This window comes from Leptonychotes weddellii, chromosome 9 (genome assembly GCF_054177405.1).
Source record: "Leptonychotes weddellii isolate Sample4059 chromosome 9, ASM5417740v2, whole genome shotgun sequence".
Classification (NCBI taxonomy): Eukaryota; Metazoa; Chordata; class Mammalia; order Carnivora; family Phocidae; genus Leptonychotes; species Leptonychotes weddellii.
Genome location: NC_138377.1, coordinates 34,654,505 through 34,674,417, shown reverse-complemented (window position 1 = coordinate 34,674,417; position 19,913 = coordinate 34,654,505). Strand labels below are relative to the sequence as shown.

Genomic DNA, 19,913 nt, shown 5'->3' with positions numbered 1-19,913 from the left:
GTTTGGGGGGGACAGTCTTAAAGATAACGTGATTTAAACTTTACAACAAAACTTTTTAATCCAAGGCAATTTTTATTTTGAATTAGCTTAAGTGTCTTTAAAACTGAAAAATTACATTCTGGCCCTGAAAAGTAAATTATCCTGTTTGAGTCCTTGATTTGGACGCGATTAGAACACCTTACGGGCCTTTTTGTCAGAGTAGATTTAGTTCCAAATATCTTGATAGGAGCTCAGCCCGAGGGAAGTTTCCCAATTGGTAGAAATACAGAGGATTTATATATACACATTGCTTAAATGGTCTATGTAGCAAGATTCTCAATCATTAAACATTTCAAAATGGAAGGGTAGGAGAAGAGGAGCATCTTTGTTGCATGAAGAAAAGTGGCCAACTTTGGGTTTTTTACTCTCACAGCGTCTTCCCACAGATCTTCAAAATAATGACCCTCACTCTTCTCTCTGTGGTCCTGTCAGAGAGCGGGAATCCTGGCTGGCTGGTCAGGTCCTCAGAAAATGGCACAGCTGTTCTTAAAAGTAGTCCTATTCATAAGCTGTGGGCTGTCGACAACTGCAGTGTTCGAGAAAGGCACACTGTTCTATAAAGAGTTTTTCTTTAAAAGGGAAAGAAAAATACATGGTATTTACAGTGAAAAAAACTGGACCCTTCAGCTTTATTTTAGTGGCCACGTCTGAAATGGAAGTGGCGAAGGCCATAAATACACACAAGCAGTTGCGCCTTTAAGGGATGATTCATGTTGGCTGTGCTGCCCATAATGGAAAATTCAGCTAGTTAAGCAAGATCAGCCAGAAAGCCTCACACAGGCTTCTCTGCCAGAGCGGATGCCTACCATCTTGTGACCTACTTGTTGTCTATTATTGAATGATCAACTCTCTTTCTTCCCCTCTTAGTTCATGACCAAGAACCCCACCATGCGCCTGGGCAGCCTGACTCAGGGTGGGGAGCATGCCATCTTGAGACATCCTTTCTTTAAGGAAATCGACTGGGCCCAGCTGAACCATCGCCAAGTAGAACCACCTTTCAGACCCAGAATCGTAAGTGTCTAAGACCACAGAGTAGACTTTCCTCTTTTTTAAAATACCTCCGTGTTCTACCAAAATCTGTTGTCCCCTATGGAATAACCAAACTGGAAGTTCAGCCTCAGCTCTGCAGGGTAGCGTCACCCAGGAGGAGGCTGGCCCTTGAGGAAACCTCTCCCCCTTTCCAGTTTACTTCTCTCCAATCTTTCACCTCTTGCTTGCTCTGGAATCCATCCTCCCTTAACCTAAACTTTCTGGAGCCTAACAGACCTGAAATTTTCTAGGTTTCCCCAAAAGAGTTGGGCTGAGAAATTCATCATTCCTCTAGTTTCCTCATGCTCCCCTGGGTGCCTTTCCCAAGCCCCCAAGGAAGTAGAAAGGGCATGAAAGGCTACCCACCTCACTGAACCTGGCTCCTTGGCTTGGAGAGCCTGGGTCTGTACCAGCCACTGCAGCCCAGAGCTCAGGCCAAATCTCTTTTGACTAGAGAAATACTGGGAGCGCCAGGGGTACCTTCCCAAGCAAGGCAGCTGAGCGGGCATTCTTGAGGGTGGTCTAGCTCTTGATCTGAGAGCCAAGCTCTTTCTTATCTGTGAGTCAAGAGATCCATGATGGAGAAAGCAGAAACGCATCTTCAACTTAGGTAAGAGAAATGAGAGGTCTAACAATGGCAGAAATGAGCTTTCCAAGCATTAGTTTATAAAGATGTAAAAGATCAACATTTCCATACACACAGCTGGCTTAATCTGTAACAGCCCCCAAGGTTGGGCACTAGGCACCAACACATAATGACTGCCACTAGGCAGTCAAGCCACTTCCTTTACCAGGCCCCCTGCTGCCAACCCCTCGGGGAGGAGGGAAGGCTTTGCCAATGAGGCAGCAGGAGGCCAACTGGTGAGTAAAGTGAGGGACACTTGTTTAGGAATAAACTCAGCGCTTTCACGTCTTTCAAGAAAAGCTCTTCACGCCTAGAGTCCTGTGTATAAACAATAGGTGAGGCAAGTGTGAACTTACACTCTGTAGACAACCAAGCATATATGTCCCTCAGTAGAGCCTGTCGAGAAGTGGCACTTTGGTGAAATGCCAAGTAAAGGGTGAGTGAGACGGCTGGATCAGGTGACCAAATTAATTGCTTCACCTCCCGGCCTAAGGCGGGCCTGCTCAGCAAGATTTCCGTGGGGTTAGTGAAGTGGGGTGGGGGGGTTCCCACATGCCCGTAACGATACACAGTGCAGCAGAATTACTACAACCCGCTGCTTCGTCCTAATGGTCCTAACTGTAAATAATGCTGCTCCCAGGGCTGCAGCGCCCTTCTGACCTCACCGGAAGAGGGGAAAGCCTCATGTGCCTAAAATCTGACCCTTGTTTCCTTTTGACAGAAATCCCGAGAAGATGTCAGTAATTTTGACCCTGACTTCATTAAGGAAGAGCCAGTTTTAACCCCAATTGATGAAGGACATCTTCCTATGATTAACCAGGATGAATTTAGAAACTTTTCCTTTGTGTCTCCAGAATTGCAACCTTAGCCTGATGGGGAATGAAAGACAGGACCTGAGAATCACAAGCAGCTCCAGATTTCCCAGGAATTCCCTTTGTGGGGCATTCCCCAGGATCAGCCTTAGAACAAGAACCTTACCTTCAGAGCACAGGTGGGAAACTCTGAAGTACAGAACTTCAGGAGGTCAGCTCTTTCAAGTCCTCAGGAAGCCAGGGTACTGGAAAGAGTGGATACCGGAATGAGATTTCGTGAAGAAGTATACTGCTCAACCTAGGAGTTTCTATGGCTCTTTTGGGCTTGGGATATTAGAAGGAACCAACAGAAGAGAAGGTGTGAAGAATCGACTCGATCCTAGAAATTCTGAGTCCACCGGCTTTTCACTTCAAAAGACAAATCAAGGGCGCCTGGGTGGCTCAGTTGGTTAAGCAACTGCCTTCGGCTCAGGTCATGATCCTGGAGTCCCAGGATCGAGTCCCGCGTCGGGCTCCCTGCTCGGCAGGGAGTCTGCCTCTCTCTCTGACCCTCCCCCGTCTCATGCTCTCTCTCTCTCATTCTCTCTCTCAAATAAATAAAATCTTTAAAAAAAGACAAATCAAGACTTGGTCTGGGCCCCTCTGTGCTCTTCTTAAGCCGGCGAGCCCGGAATACTCGCAGTCTTCGAGAAGTCTGTAAATGCTAATCAAGAATTCGGTAGGGAAATGAATGGCTTTCCAAACAGAATGATTTACTCTGAAGAAACAAAAGGGGCTTCACCACGTCAAGCCCCATCTTGAAAACAGATGTTGAGCACCAAGACAACTGTTCCAGCTTAATTCTCTCATCCTCACTTGAACGGATATTTATTGAGTGCCCCATGAGACGGTGCCACGCGCCCTGCTAGTGTAAACAAACAGATTTGTGTGCACGGAACTTTCATGCTCCATTTACCTGAATGGTGTTTGCATTCTGTGAAATGCCTCTCCACCTTGCATATAATCATGCTTCTTTGTCTGCACATAACTTTGTCCACAGAAGAGGGCTCGCTGCCACGACAGCAACTATCCGCACAAACAGCAAGTGAGCGAGGGGCTTGCTGCCTAAGGACCTGTGAAATCTCATCATGGGATAATGTGCAGATACCGCACCGAACTCTGTGAAGAATCGCACGCCACTCCTGTCAATGACCAGACTTATGGCTTAGACAGTAGCAGGTTATTTAAGTTATATTTTAAGAGACAAAAATGTTTGGTATGCATTTAATAATTAGAAAGGACTCATAAACAGGACATTTACTGAAGGACCTTATAATATGTACTCATATATGCAGTTGGAGAATTTTGTCTGGAAATAAAGGCATTTTGTAGCAAAAGCAAACTTTTTGTCTAGAACGATCTGTCCCATCCCCACTAGGCGACAAGATACCTAATTAAAGGTTTTGAGCCGAATGAATAGAACGCCTAAAGCAAATTCCTGAAGAGCTGGTATAACCTGTGTGTCCCTAAGTGGACCTGGCCTCTTACTGACCAGAACTTCTATTCTGACTGAGGGTACTAACTGCTAAGCAGTGCTGCAACAGAGTAATCCTCAAAAATCTCAGTGCCTCGGCCCAATGTTTCTTTCTCGTCCACATATAATACAGTGCAAGTTCAACGGCCCTCTTTGATCTTATAAATATGCCATCTGGAAAATAGAGCTTCCAAGGTTGCAATAGCAAGGAAGAAAGATGGAGGAGGTGCTCGACTGCATCTACAGGGAGGGATACGCATCACTTCTGCGCACGGCAGATTGGCCAGAACATGGCCTCCGTCTAGAACCAGGGTGCGGAATTGCAGAGCAGCCAAAGGCTATCTAGCCAATACTGAAAATCTGTCCTAGTTTCTTTTCTGTATTACCAGCTGAAAAATGACTTTTGAATTAACAGAGCTGCTAGGAGCCTCCCTTTACTTTTGTTTAGCACCTAGCTTACACAATTTCACTACAGCTTCAGGTCATTCTACCACTGTTTCCAGTGTGACTACCGGGGGTTAATTTCTACAAATGAGAAGAGAAAGGCTCAGAGAAGCTTAATTGGTTGCTCAAAGGTTTCAGACTTGGGAAGGAGTGGATTTGGTCTAGAGCCTAATCACTAAAGTTCTAATCCAGCAGACTTCTGGAAAGGGAGGGGTTTTTCTAGTTTGGGAGGTGGAAGGGGGAGCAGGAACCTTCATAGCGAGGTTGCAACACAGTCTTCTAGTGCTGTGTGGGGCTGAGGAGCTACTCGATGTGGTTTACTCCACACGGGTAAAGAAGGATGAACCATAAAGCATGCCTCCTGTGTTTATTTACAAATACCATTATAGCCCCACAAAGGCCCCAGATGTCCTCTTCAATGAATATGGGTAATCACTCAACAGCTTCCCTCTCCACAGTCTATTCAGACCTGCTACCTGGGCCACCCAGTTTAAGTCCATTCTTTCAATCCCAGAATACCAACGATCATGCTAGGAGAGAATTTCCAGTGCTGCTCCTTCCACCCTCTTCTATGGGAGATGAGATTGGAGGTACAGACAAAAGCCCCAGGAGTCTCCAAGTCCAGGGTTAGGGCTCCACTTCACAACTTTACTCCATTCTCCTAAATCTTGGGTCCTTTCTGAGGATCAACGAGGTCGCCCGCCCGTACTTCCTGCAACAGACTGGACACGAGCCATTCGATCAGCAGGTGCTGAGTCTGCTGGGGCTGCCGGGTTCACCCTGCAGCTCAGCTGACAGCATGGAGGTCAAGACAAGGTCACACTTACCCTTCCGCGCAGTACCATCTTGCCTCTCGGATGAGGACTCTTGAAAAACACTCAGGCCTTATCACCCTACTGTCCTCCCGAGCTAGTCCTCATCCCCATACCCATCTCTCCCTACTTTCCCAAGCTATCCCCCCGTTGAAGTCCATGCAGGCTGGAGTCTCTGAAAGAAGAACTGATATGTTGAGATGTGGATCAGCTTGGACCACAGAAGAGGTTTTCACTTAATAATGCCTGACATTTAATTCAGGTGTATTGAGGCCCTCTTCCAAACACTTTAAGTGTATTTACTCATTCAAAACCCCAAGAGGTGAGCACTCTCTATTGTACAGATGGGGAAACTGAGGTACAGAGAGATTAAATAACTTGCCCCAAGTCCTACAAGTAAAGCATTATAGTCAGGTGGTTTAATTCCAGAATCCCTACTTTTAGTCAAGTTGGTGAGTGCCTTCTATTAAGGCCAATTTTATTTTTCCCAGTTTTGTAGGGTTTTGAAAACAAGAAGGGTGTAGACTGGGATTAGCAGGAAACACTAGATAAACTCCCAGTTGAGCAGGACAGGATTAGTCATCCTGTCTGCAGAACCATTTATCAGCACTGAGATTATATGATTTGTGTGTCAAGGGCCTGGAACCACTAACAACCTTCAAAGAAACGGGCAGTCCAGAGTGATGCAATCTGGGTCTGAGCCTCCCTGAGGAAGAGGAAATGGTCTGGGTCATACTGAGCCATATGCACCCCATCTGAACCCCTGGGGAACCTCTGACCCGTGGCGGGGTTTCCAGGCCTTTCTTCGGGCGCCCCCCCCACACACCCCCAGAGGTGCCTATTTCAGGAACTCACCACCCACCCGTGGCGTCACTAGGAAGGAGGAGTGTAGCGTGGGGCGACCTTGGCAGCTGCAACAGCTACAGAACTGATAGAGTGTGGTAGCAAAGAAAAATAAAACACCCGTTTATCATTTACTGATCTTAATTCGGTGTATGCTGCCTCGAAAATGTCCCAGCCACAGCCGATTTGGCTTTGACCATGTCATGGGCCAACATCATAAAACGTTGTCCTCTTTATTCTCAAATTTGGTCGTACTGATTGCTTAATCTGGCTACACTGAAAATGAAAATGCCCTAGACACAGAGTCACGGTGGGTCCTAGAACTTATTTTACATCCTCGGACGATACGCCTCAGATACAGCCTGAGACATTTGCAGTGGAAATCAACCCCGGGGTCCAGTGTTCCTCTGAACGGAATTGCAGGCTGAACACAGTGGACCCGAGTGCAGCTATAAATGGGCCTTTGTCATCTCCCTTCCTTCCTGGCTGAATTAGAATCAAAACGAAGGGGGCGCCTGGGTGGCTCAGTTGGTTAAGCGACTGCCTTCAGCTCAGGTCATGATCCTGGAGTCCCGGAATCGAGTCCCGCATCGGGCTCCCTGCTCAGCGGGGAGTCTGCTTCTCCCTCTCCCGCTCCCCCCTCTTGTGCTCTCTCACTCTCTCTCTCTCTCAAATAAATAAATAAAATCTTTAAAAAAAAAAATCAAAACGAAGAATGTCACCATCAGCTTCTTCCTGTCCTGGCTGCCCCCACCCTCACCTCCACGCCCCTGGCAGGTGTTCATCCCCTCCTGCCACCTTCCTCACTCACCCCGTGAGCTGGTCACTTCTGCACACTCTCCCTCTGGCATTGGATTTTTCAGAGCTCAACCAGTCAGAGGCAGTTTTCCAACTACCAAGAAGCCATAGAATCCTGATTTGTGTATTTATCTTATAGGCTCTTTGAGAGCCCAGAAAGCGCAGCTGCCATTGGATTTCTCCCACGTGTTCCTGCATCTTTGTCCTGGCCCAGACCGCTGGGAGCATGATCCTGCCTCCTCCCAGGGGCTTAAGGGTACCGACTTGAGTACAGGGCAGACCTCTGCACCAGATTTGCCATTTACTCTCTGTTCTTGGGAAAGGGGTTCTTTTCCCTAGATTACAATGTTCTCATTTGTGAGATGGGAGAATAGCACTTGCCAGCCTTGGGTTATTCCTGCAGAAATTCGCTGGGGTATTCTAGGTCAAGCACTTAACCCAGGGCTGGGACAGAGAAAACAGTCCATCAGTACTGGCAATGACTGTCCGCTACTGCAGAGCACCGAGGGAAGGATGCGGAGGGGGATCCACCAGAACGTGGGCAGAAGGGGAGCCCTGGGTCCCTCATGCAGCCCAGCTCACCTGACAGGGGCGCTGTGCCAGCTCTAAGCTGGAGGACTTTTACCTTTCTAACTGGTTGGCTGCAGAGATTTCTCAGGAGACTCTTAAAAACTTCGGGCAGGGGCGCCTGGGTGGCTCAGTTGGTTAAGCGACTGCCTTCAGCTCAGGTCACGATCCTGGAGTCACAGGATCGAGTCCCGCATCGAGTCCCGCATCGAGTCCCGCATCGGGCTCCCTGCTCGGCAGGGAGTCTGCTTCTCCCTCTGACCCTCCTCCCTCTCATGCTCTCTGTCTCTCATTCTCTCTCTCTCAAATAAATAAATAAAATCTTTAAAAAAAAAAAAAAAACTTCGGGCAGGCTGTTTTGAGGTCATCCTGCCCTGATTGACATGCGTGACCAGTACTATGCTTGAAACTGTGCTGCTCAGTATAAAAAAAGAGGCTAAGAAATATCCATGGTTTTCCCTAAAGTAGCTCTTCCCTCAAGCCTTTCAGGAATGCTTTTGTTCTTTCATATTTAACCTGAAGGCCCATTTAACTCACTTCTGACCAGATAACAGAGACCATACCCCAACCCCCATACCTGCTGGTCACCCTCTGGACACTCAGCATGCCCGTGGACCAGTTCAGAGAAGAGAGGATGTGTGCTCAAGATGTTTCCTAGGTCCTAGGGTTTGAAGCCACTAGTAGAACCAAGGGATTTGACTTCCTAGATGAAGATCTCTGTGACGATCATTCCTAATAAAATGAGAGACCCTGAAGTCCTATGTATTCTTATTAGAAACTGGGCTTCACACCCCTGTTCCTATGTACCACCCTTCCACACCTCCCAGGACTGCCTTTCTCATGCCACCAAGGCAGTTCTAACCCACAGAGGTTTCATTCGTCTGAGGGCTTGGACCATAGCTAGAAGAATTCCAGCTAAACAAAGTGAAGCTTGTGTAGGCACCAAGTGTGGTCAAATATGCAAGTGGGTTGCAGAGGTTGAGACAGGAATTTTCTTTGGAGGGATTTCAAATTAGAAACCAGAGATAATTTAGTAGTTGTTTGACCTAACATCAAAACCTAGATGATCCCTCAAGTTTCTCCAGCCTTGTGTTCTCATGACTCAAAGGTGACAGAGGGATATGGGTGGTCAACGCTGTATTGCTCATGCCTCACACAAGACTATCACTCAGATTGCCTCCCTGTCCATCTCCATGCAATTTTCACACCCACATACCCTCTCTGCAGACTGTCTCAATCCCGAATACCCCTGAGGCTCATACAGATCACCAGCCCCTAAAATCATATGTCAAGCTCTCATACCTGATTGTTTCTCATGTTCATACATGGAAAGGAAAAATGGCTTTCTAAAGATCAGCACAAGATCAAGAGAAGATAAGCCCCCTTCTAAAAACTGATAATAGAACACAATGAAAGAAAAAGATTTATTAGGTCTACTTCTTGTGTTTCTCCTTGAGGAAAAGGAATTTAAGATATAAAAGATCACAAAAGTTATTGGTAAAATGAATTGTAGCCCAAGGTAAATAAATAGATTATATAAAGCATCGAAGCAAGTAGAAGCAAAATTGCAGAACAGAATTACTCTAGTAGTATTCAGGAGCACCAGAAAGGGTACTGATCATCAGGACTGTACAGAAGCTCATAGAGATAAATCTGGAAAGTCTAAATCTCATTTTCTTTTTGGGTGGTTTCTAGACTAGTTAATCCAGAGGTATATGATAGGTTTCACATATCTGAGCTTCAGTAACATATGTGACAAAATCTCACTAACTTGTGGCCTAGCTGGAATTCAATGAACAATGGTAATCTAAGTATGGTAACTAATAGATGGATACTAATCTGGAATAATGTTCTACAACCTTAGATAACCTCTACTCCTTAGGGATTAACAGACAAATTTCACACCTTTCTTTAATCTTATTATATCAACCAAGCAACATGATGAAAAACAAAAACTAGACAATGGGACAAAGAGCTACTATGTTTTCAAACTACACATGCCCTCCCAGCAGATTCTGATACAAAAGAGCAAACTAAAGCTTAGAAGTCCATGTACTCCTTAAACTAATATTTACTGAGCACTGACTCTGCCGGGCATGATCTTGTTGCTGGGAAAACTAGAGTGAAAAAACACCCAAAGAGCCTTGCATTCATGTAATGTGCAGTCTGAAGAGGTTATATTGTTTGCCTGAATTAACCCACTCAGTGGAATGATGGCCTCAGGTCTTCCTCATAATTGTATCCATGGCACCTGGCACCTTGTAGGTGCTTAAATGTGCTATTGAAGGATATAATCACAGCTGGGTGTCAAACACATTTTTTGACTCCTACAATATTCTTTCATAGCTCTATGCTGGAATAAATGTAAGAAATAAATATAGCCTGTGCTTGAGTCTGAAAAGCTAATTATGTCAGGACAAGATGGAGTTAGGACTTCACACTATGAGTAAAGAAGGAGGCAGAGGAAAAGAATAAGTGTATGTACTCAACAAATTAGGATTTACCAGACCTTTTTCCAAGTGATGGGGACACTACAACAAGTCAGTCAGTCCCCACCATCTTGAAGCTTACAGTCCAGTGACTAGTGACTACACAACTGCAGGGTGCTTGGTGGCTGCAAAAATAAAGATGCAATCTTAGGTTCCTGACTCCTAAACGTGGGGTCCCAGACGGGAGAAAGGATAAGCCCCACTGAGCTCTGCCAAGATCAGGCCGGGCCTGGAAAACTGGACTCTGCTCTAGACACCCAGCATGAAGAGATACAAAGCTCCATCATGTTCCAAGGAAAGTCAACTTAGTGATGAAGAGAGCAAAAAGCATAGACCACAGTAGTGAGGAGGTAAACCAGGGGGAGCCTGAGGAAGAAGGCAGGAGAACGTCCTAACTACCTTCAAATAGATGAAAAACTACTGTGGTAATCATGAAGGCTGCTCGGAGTGGTTCCAGCTCTCTGCCTCCTGGGCAGGTAGCGGGAACTTCATTATGGATAGGTAAGGCCACAAGAATAGTTCTAACCAACAAGAGCAGAATGATGTACAATATCTGCAGACTAGAACAGTTCAGTGCTGTGGAGAGACTGTCCTTTTCTTCCAGCAGACCAGACTCTTTCCTCCAGTGAATGGCTAGGTTGAGAGAGGACAACTGGACTCTGACAGCCTGCATCCCAAGTGATTAACATGAGCCAAGCCCTCAGCCAAACTTTGTTGGGCAGGTTGCATGACAAGAAATAGTTATTTTTATTTCTGTTTAATGCCACTCAGATTATGGCAGTTCATCACTGTAGCATAACCTGGTCTATCCTGACTGACTTGCCATATGCAGAGAGACTAGCCTGGAAATTTATAGCCCCAGGGTTAGAACTAGAATGTCAGACTTCAACAGGGGTTACAGAATTTGTTCTAACCTTAAAAAATGAACTTTTTACACAAAGGTACTCGAATGTACAGTCAACTTCCTCGGGAGGGAGGGAGTTTACCATCCCTGGACATCTTCACATAGTCTACAACCCTTGGTGGGATGACGGGCAGGGGGTCAGAGTGAACAATCAGAGAGGTCCCTGCCAGCTTTTAGGGACTATCATGCCACAGTTTGGAATGGGCTTAGCAAGCACACTCTAACTGTGCTGTTTCCCCTGGCCCACTGGAACAGGCCCAGAGTTGTCCTACCATAATGTTTCCATGGGCCATATACCCTGGGCCCTGCAATTTCACTGTACACCCCCCCACCCCGGTCATGAATCTGGGCACAGCATTGCTTGGAATGCTCAGCAAGGTGTACAAAAGGCACAGCAGCTCAGAGGGCAAATAGATGAAGCAAAGGCTAAAGGCTCTCCTGGCTCACTATACCAAAGAATGGTAAATGGCCCTCGGGACTCCTGTCTGCATCTTTGGCATCCTAGAGGCAGTAGAACACCTCTGAAGTTCACCCCTACTGGTTTGTTCCTCAGGGTGCTTATCTGCCTTCTAGGGACAAGAGCTAATAAGCATCCGTCCTAACAAGGCAGAACTCCAGCATGAAGATCTGCTCTGGGGGGCGCCTGGGAGGCTCAGTTGGTTAAGCATCTGCCTTAGGCTCAGGTCACGATCCCCTGGGATCAAGTCCCATATTGGGCTCCTTGCTCAGTGGGGACTTCCTCTGCCTGCCACTCCCCCTGCTTGTGCTCTCTCTCTCGTGCAAGCTCTCTCTGATAAATAAAATCTTAAAAAAAAAAAAAGATCTGCTCTGGGGAGGCATGTGTTAAGACAAAGCTCCGTTTAGGAGGTTGGTGAGAAATGTGGTTCTTAGCACCAAAGGCTGGGTTTAAGCACTTGCCCCATTTTCTGGTGGTTGGCTGAAGCTGGCTCATACAGGCTCACAAGAATCAATTGCACAAAACTCTTCCTAAGTTAGTATTCAGTGAATTCACAACATAGCTTAAAATTGGGCATAGTGAGAATATTTATACCATGAACATTTGTAGCATTTACCAATCTGAAGTTTTTGTTTTTTTATATATTTGGCAGCTTATCAGCACACCCCTGCTAATAGGCTGAAAATCATGGTCTCCAGAACCAGGCTGAGCTGGGTTTATTCTGGCTCTGCTACTATGGGCTGTTGTCACTGGGGAGAAAGCATTGAAACTTCTGTGAACCTTAGTCTCCCTGACTGTAAAATGGGAATCATCACCAACAGCAAGCTAGTAACTACCTCAGAGGATAGGAGGATCAAATGAGATAATATCCACAGGTCACTTTCTAAATTAAACAAAGCTCCTTCACCTTGGGGCACATGAAGACAACACCCTCCAGAGACAGAAGAACACCCCCCAAATCATGACTTTTTAAAATTTTTTTGAAAAGACTTTTTTTAAAAAAGTAGAAAGCCTTCCTGGAAGTTTCCCAGCTTCATATCCCCATATCCCATTGACCAGTTGAGCATCACATGATCATACCTAAAATCAATCACTTGCCAAGGGAAATGGAAGCCAAACCACTGTCCCCAAGGGTACCCTAGAGCCCAGGTGGGATCAGTGGCATTTTTTTAAATTTCCTCAGATGGTTTCTTTCAATATGCAGTTAAAATACAGAACCAGTGGCTTAGAGTCTAAGTCTTAGACAAATTATGACTTAGCCAACTGGGGCTAGAGAGGGATTCAATTTCCTCTGAAGGATAAGGATGGATAATCAAATCAGGTTCTAGGAGTGTGGGAGGGATAAAAGAAAGAATGGTTTTATCAAGTAACCAGGAATGTTGGCCCCAGACTCCATTCCCAGCTACTGGACCTTTCTGGGGCAAAGAGCTCAGCAGGGAAAACCAGAGGCATTAATAAATGATTGTTCTTAGAAGTGAGATACTCAACTGTTTGAGAACAGAAGTGAAGCCTTGAATAAGATTTAAGAAAATAAGGGTAGGTAGGTAGAAGGTTAAGTTTGTTTTGTTTTGTTTTTTAAGATTTTATTTATTTTAGAGAGAGCGGGTGCAAGCATGAGTCGCTGGGGGGGTGGGGAGGGAGAGAGAGAAGCAGACTCCTTGCTGAGCAGGGAGCCCGATACGGGGCTTGATCCCAGGACCCTGAGATCATGACCTGAGCTGAAGGCAGATGCAACCAACTGAGCCACCCAGGTGCCCCAAAGGTTAAGCTTTTATAGTTCTGGTTCAAGATGGTGACATAGGAGCCTCCAAAATCCTCTCCTCCTATGGACATACCAAATCTATAGCTACATACAGAACAATTTCCTCTGAAAGAAATCCAGAAACTAGCTGAGTAACTCCTACACATGGGGTGAATGAAGAAAAAACCCACATCAAAATGGGTAGAAGAGGTAGAGACTGTCTTGTCAGAAACTTCACCCAGTGCTGTGACACACAACCAGGAAGGAACTCAAACCTCTAATCTTCTCCCTGAGGAGTGAAGGGTTTAGAACTCATATCTGGTGCCCCAACTTTTAAAACTTCTCCCTGAAAGATGGGCCTTCAAAACCTCTAGTTCTGAAAGCCAGTGGAGTTTGTGTCCATGAGACCCACAAGGCTATAGCAAGCTAAGAAACAGTGAGAACATGGACTCACCACGGCTATCCCCCATAGGGCCCAGTACAGAAAAGCAGAATTAAATGCCCAGTCTTTCCATAAGCGGCTTACTTGTTTGTCTTAAAACCTATGGCCTGAGGCACAGGCTTCCAATTTCACACATACCTAGGGGCCAACCACAATACTCTCCAAAGACTGGGGGGGCCGGCAGGTGCCATCTTTGTACCCTGCCTCATTCCGGTCACTAGTATCTCCCCAAAAGGAATTTGTATGCCCATCTGGCACCCCAGGTTTTACAGCTGCCACTCAGGAGAGGCACCACTTGATTGCCTGATCCTGGTGACCAGTGGGGCTTACTTTTGTGGATTTCACAGGACTATAACAGAAACCGTTCTTAACCATCCCAAGGCACAGCGCAGAGGCAGCAGACTGAAATGTCCAGTCTTTCCATAAGAAAGGCCTATTGCAGATCTTAAAAGCTGAAGCCTAAGGGCAGGCTTCTGACTACAATCTTCTCCAGAGACTGGGGGACCAAGGGGATACCATTTTCACACTCTACCTCTGCTCTACGCCAGGTCACTGGTAGCTCTCAAAAGGGAGCTTCTACTAGAAATACATCTGGTGTCCCAGCTTTTGTGGTTGCTGCCTGAGGACACACCCTTGAGAGTCTGGTGGCCAGTAGGGCTTATGTTCACAGGTTCAATGGGACAGTAGGGAACAATGAAACAGTTCTTAACGAACTATCCTTTCATGGCTCAGTGCAGAGAGAACAGACAGAAACACTCATCTCCAGGCTTCCCTTGAAAGAGATATATTGGCACATTTTAAAAGCTGCTGTCTGAGGGTCCAGCTTCCAATCAGCCTACAGGTAGGTGTTGACAGACAGTCTCCCCCTGGGACACTGACAGGTCTTGGCACACCCTCAACTACTGGGAGCCACTAAGAAAAACGATGTCTCTCACACCTTTGTGATTGTCCGAGCAGCCAACATAGAGCTAGGGCAGGGTTAAATAATAAGGGTCAACCTCCCACATGAGGTCACTCCATCAAGACTTGGAGAGGTGGTTCTTTTACGTAATGCAGAGAAATCAACACCGAGAGTCAAGGAAAATTAAAAATACAGAGTAATATGTTCCAAGTGAGAGAATAAGATAAAACCCCAGAAAAAGACCTTAATGAAATGGCAGTAAGTGATTTATCTGATAAAGAGTTCAAAATGGCAATCATAAAGATGGCTACCAAGGTCAGGAGAACAATGTATAAACAAAGTGAAGATTTCAACAAAGAGATAGAAAATATAAGAAAGTACCAAACAAATCACAGAATTGAATATAATAACTGAACTGGAAAATTCAATAAAGGGGTTCAACAGCACCCTATATGAAGGAGAAAAAAGATAAAACAAGTCCAAAGACAGAACAATAGAATTCACCCAATTGACAGAACAAAAAGAAAAATGAGTGAAGATAACTTCTAAGGGACTTATGATGGGACAACATCAAGCAGGCCAATATTTACATTGTAGATATCCCAGAAGGAAAAGAGAGAAGGGACAGAAAGCTTATTTGAGAAAGTAATGGCTAAAATGTTCCCTAACCTGGGAAAGGAAACAGACCTCTATATCCAGGAAAGTCAGAGCTCCAAATAAGATGAACCCCAAAAGAACTACACTAAGACACATTAAGTTGTCAGAAATTAAAGACAAGGAGAGAATCTCAAAAGGAGCAAGGGTGGGGGGGAAGCCTGTTACATACAAGGCTTGCAAGGGAACCTTAATAAAACTATTAGCAAATTTTTTTCAGCAGAAACTTTGAATATATTATGCCATTCCCTTTTTGCCCGCAAAGCATTGAAAGAAAAAACTGCCAACCAAGAATATTCAACAAAGTTGTCCTTCAGAATTGAAGACAAAGTTTTCCAGATAAGCAAAAGCTGAAAGATTTCATTACCACTAGACCTGTCTTACAAGGAATGTTAAAGGGACTGAAGCTGAAAGGAAAGGGCACTGAGGAGCAACAGGAAAGCATATAAAATTATAAAAATCACTACTCAAGGTAAATATATAAATTCAGAAAATAGTCTGTTGTAGTGGTAGTAGGTTAATTATAAATCTAGCGTGAAATTTAAAATACGAAAGTAGTAAAAGTAACTACAATAACTTAAGGAATACACAAAATAAGATGTTAATTGTGACATCAAAAACATGGGGTGAGGGAGTAAAAATGTAGAGATTTAGAATATGTTCAAACTTTGTCATCAATTTAAAATACACTGTTATAAATAGGTTTTATGTAAGCCTAATGGTAACCACAAGCAAAAGCCTACAGTAGATACACAAAAGAATACCACTATAGTATATCATCAAATCACAAATGAAGACAGCAAGAGAAGGGACAAGTGAATTATAAAACACCCAGAAAACAATTAACAAAATGGCACTAAGTCCATATCCATCGATAATTACTTTGAATGTTAATGGACTAAATTCTCCACTCAAAAGACATGAAGGGGCTGAATGAAGTAGAAAAAAACAAGACCCAACTATATGTTGCCTACAAGACTCACTTCAACTTTAAAGACCCACACAGACTGAGAGTGAAGGGATGGAAAGATATTCCACAAGGGGAAATGAAAAGGAAGCTGGGGTGGCTGCACTTATATAGACAAAATAGACTTTAGGACAGAGACTGTAATAAGAGGCAAAGAAAACCATGTAACAAAGAAGTCAATCCAGCAACCGGATAGGATATTTATAAACATTTATACACCCAACACAGGAGCACCAAAATCTGTAAAGCAAATATTAATCTAAAGGGAGAAAAAGATAGGAACCTAATAATATTAGGGGACTTCTATACCCCATTTATATCAATATATAGATGATCCTGACAAAAATCAATAAAGGAAACATTGGCCTTAAATGACACAGTAGATGAATGGACTTAACAGACATATCCAGAACATTCCACCCAAAAGCAAGAGAATACACTCTTACGGAACAGTCTCCAGAACAGATCAGATGTTAGACTACAAAACGGATCTTAACAAACATCAAGCACCTTTTCTGAAACTAGGAATCAACTATAAGAATAAAAATGGAAAATTCACAAATAGATGGAGATTAAGCAACATGCTCTTGAACCACCCATGGGCCAAAGAAGAAATCAAAAGAGAAATTTAAAAAATGCCTTGAGACAAATGATTAATGGAAATACAACCTACCAAAACTTATGGGATGCAACAAAAGCAGTTCTAAGAGGGAATTTCTTTTTTATTTTCCAATTGATTTTATATACTTTGTTTCTTTTTTTTATTATGTTTAGTTAGCCACTGTATAGTACATCATTAGTTTTTGATGTAGAGGGAATTTCCAAGTCATAAACCCCTACATTAAAGAAACAAGAAAGATCTCCCACAACCTAACTGTACACATGACAAAAACAAATGAGGCCCAAAGTTAGAAAGAAGGAAATAAAGAGGAGGGTGGAAATAAATAGAGACTAAAGAAATAGAGAAAATACCAATGAAACCAAGAGGGTTTTTTTTTTTTTGAGACAATAAATGGGTAACACTTTAGCTAGATCCCCCCCAAAAAAGAGGGGGCTCAAATAAAATCAGAAAATGAAAGAGGAGACATTACAACTGATACCAGGGAAATACAAAGGATCCTAACAGACTATTATGAACAATTCCAGGCATGGCTCGTTTTGTTGCACTTCATTTTATTGAGATTCACAGATGTTTTATTTTTACAAATTGAAGATTTGTGGCAACCCTGCCTTGGGCCCCTCTATTGGCACCATTTTTCCCCAACAACATCTGTTCACTTTATCTCTCTCTCACATTTTGGTAATTCTTTTAATATTAATGACGAAATTTGAAATACTCCTTTTGTTCTGGGGATCTGTGATCTTTGATGTTACAAATGGTTTCGGGACACCACGAACCATGCCCATATATAAGATAGCAAACTTACTGTGTGTGTTCTCATGGCTCCCACAGCCAGCTGTTTCCCCAACTCTGTCCCTCTCCTTGGGCACAACAATATTGAAATCATTCCAATTAATAACGTATAGTGGCCTCTAAGTATTCAGGTGGAAGGAAGAATCTCACATCTTTTACTTTAAATCAAAAGCTAAAAATTATTAAGCTTAATGAATAAGGCATATTGAAAGCCAAGATTGGCACAAGAAGCCTAGCTTTCACCCTAACAGCAAAGCTATGAATGCAAAGGTAAAGTTCCTGAAGGAAATCAAAAGTGCTAGTCCAGGGGCGCCTTGGTAGCTCAGTCGGTTAAGCGTCTGCCTTCGGCTCAGGTCGTGATCCCGGGGTCCTGGGATTGAGCCCCAAGTCGGGCTCCCTGCTCAGTGGGGAGCCTGCTTCTCCCTCTCCTGCTCAGCCAGTTTGTGCTGTCTCTTTGTCAAATGAATAAATCTTTTTTAAAAACAGTGCTAGTCCAGTGAATACATGAATGATAAGAAAGCAAGACAGCCTTATTGCTGATATGAAAAAAGTCTGAGTGGTCTGGATAGAAGATCAGACCAGCCACAACATTTCCTTAAATTCAAGCCTAATTCATAGCAAAGCCCTCACTCTCTTCAGTTCTGTGAAGGCTGAGACAGATGAAGAAGCTGCAGAAGTCTGAAGCTAGAAGAGCTTCATGAAGTTTAAGGAAAGATGCCATCTCCATAATATCAAGGTGCAAGGTGAAGCAGCAAGGGCTGATGTAAAATCTGCAACAATTTGCCAAGATGCTCTCAGTTAGATAACGAAGGTGGCTACACTAAACCACAGATTTTGGGGCACCTGGGTGGTTCAGTTGGTTAAGCGTCTGCCTTCAGCTTACGTCATGATCTCAGGGTCCTGGGATCAAGCCCCACATCGGGCTCCTTGCTCAGCAGAGAGTCTGCTTCTCTCTCTCTCTCTCTCTCTGACCCTCCTCCCCACTTATGCTCTCTCTCACTCTGTCTCAAATTAAAAAAATAAATAAACCACAGATTTTGAATGTAGAGGAAACAGCCTTCTTTTTAAAGAATGGTTTATCTAGAACCTTCATAAAGAGGAGAAGTCAGAAGACCTCTGGTCCAAAATGGTGACACAGGAAGACCCTGACTCACCTCCATAAACACAACCAAATCTACACCTGCTTATAGAACAATTCTTCCTGATATAGAATTGAGGGCAGACTGAACAGCTTCTTCACAACAAAAGATAGAAAGACCACATAGAGAACAAGGGAGACAGAGACATAGTAATTAAGGGAATCCCCACCCCTGATGCTGTGAACTGTAGTGCGGAAGGATAATACTGAGGGACCATGAGCAGATGCATTTGCCCTGGAACACAGGAAAAAGCTGCATTTTAAAAGGACAACTAGAATCAACAAAAAGGCAACCTACTGAATGGGAGAAGATAGTTGCAAATGATATATCCAACAAGGGGTTAATATGTAAAGTATATAAGGAACATGTACAACTCAATACCAAAAAAACCAATCTGATTTAAAATAATGGGCAGAGGGGTCTGAATAGACATTTTGCCAAAGATTACCTACAAATGGCCAACAGACACACAAAAATATACCTGTTCAACACCACTGTCCTCACTAGGGAAATGCAAATCAAAACCACAAGGAGATATCACCTCACACCTGCCAGAATGGCTAAAATCAAGATAAGAAACAAGTGTTGAGGAGGCTGTGGAGAAAAAGGAACCCTCTGTTGATGGGAATGCAACCTGGTGCAGCCCCTGTGGAAAACCGTATGGAGGTTCCTCAAAAAATTAAAAATAGAATTACCCTATGATCCAGTAATACCACTACTGGATATTTACCCAAAGAAAATGATAGCACAAACCTGAAGAGCTCTATGTAACCCTATTCTTATAGCAGCATTATTTACAATAGCCAAGATATGGAAGCAACCTGTGTCCATTGACAGATGAATGGATAAAGAGGTTATGTATATATATTCACACATACACACACACACACACACACACAATGGAAAATAAGCCATAAAAAAGGAAATCTTGCCACTTGTGACAACATGGAGTCCTCGAAGGTGTTACTCTAAGGAAAATAAATCATACTGAGAAAGACAAATATCATATTTCACTTGTATGTGGATACAAAAAAAAAAGAAAAAACAAAACAGAATCAGAACTGTAAGTACAGAGAATGGATGGTTGCCAGACAGGATGGGGGTGTTGGGATGGGCAAAATAGGTGAAGGGGAGTAGGAGATTCAGACTTCTAGTTCTGGACTAATGGTCATGGAGATACAAGGCCCAGCAGAGGGAATATAGTCAATGGTATTATAATAGTGCTGTATGGGGACAGATGGCAGCTACACTTGTGAGCACAGCACAATGTATATACCTGTCACATCACTATGTTGTACACCTGAAACTACTGTAACACTGTCA

The 19,913-nt window shown here is 44.0% G+C and overlaps 1 protein-coding gene across 1 annotated transcript in view; it reads left to right on the top strand.

The window, feature by feature from the left end:
* PRKCH (protein kinase C eta) overlaps nt 1-3,886 on the top strand; it is a 204,241-nt gene extending 200,355 nt beyond the window's left edge. Inside the window, exons 11-12 of the mRNA XM_081829755.1 lie at nt 907-1,050; nt 2,415-3,886. Of these exons, the coding sequence (XP_081685881.1) occupies nt 907-1,050; nt 2,415-2,561 (291 nt within the window). The 3' untranslated portion in view covers nt 2,562-3,886. The remainder of the gene's footprint in view (nt 1-906; nt 1,051-2,414) is intronic.
* Nucleotides 3,887-19,913: the final 16,027 nt, after the last annotated feature.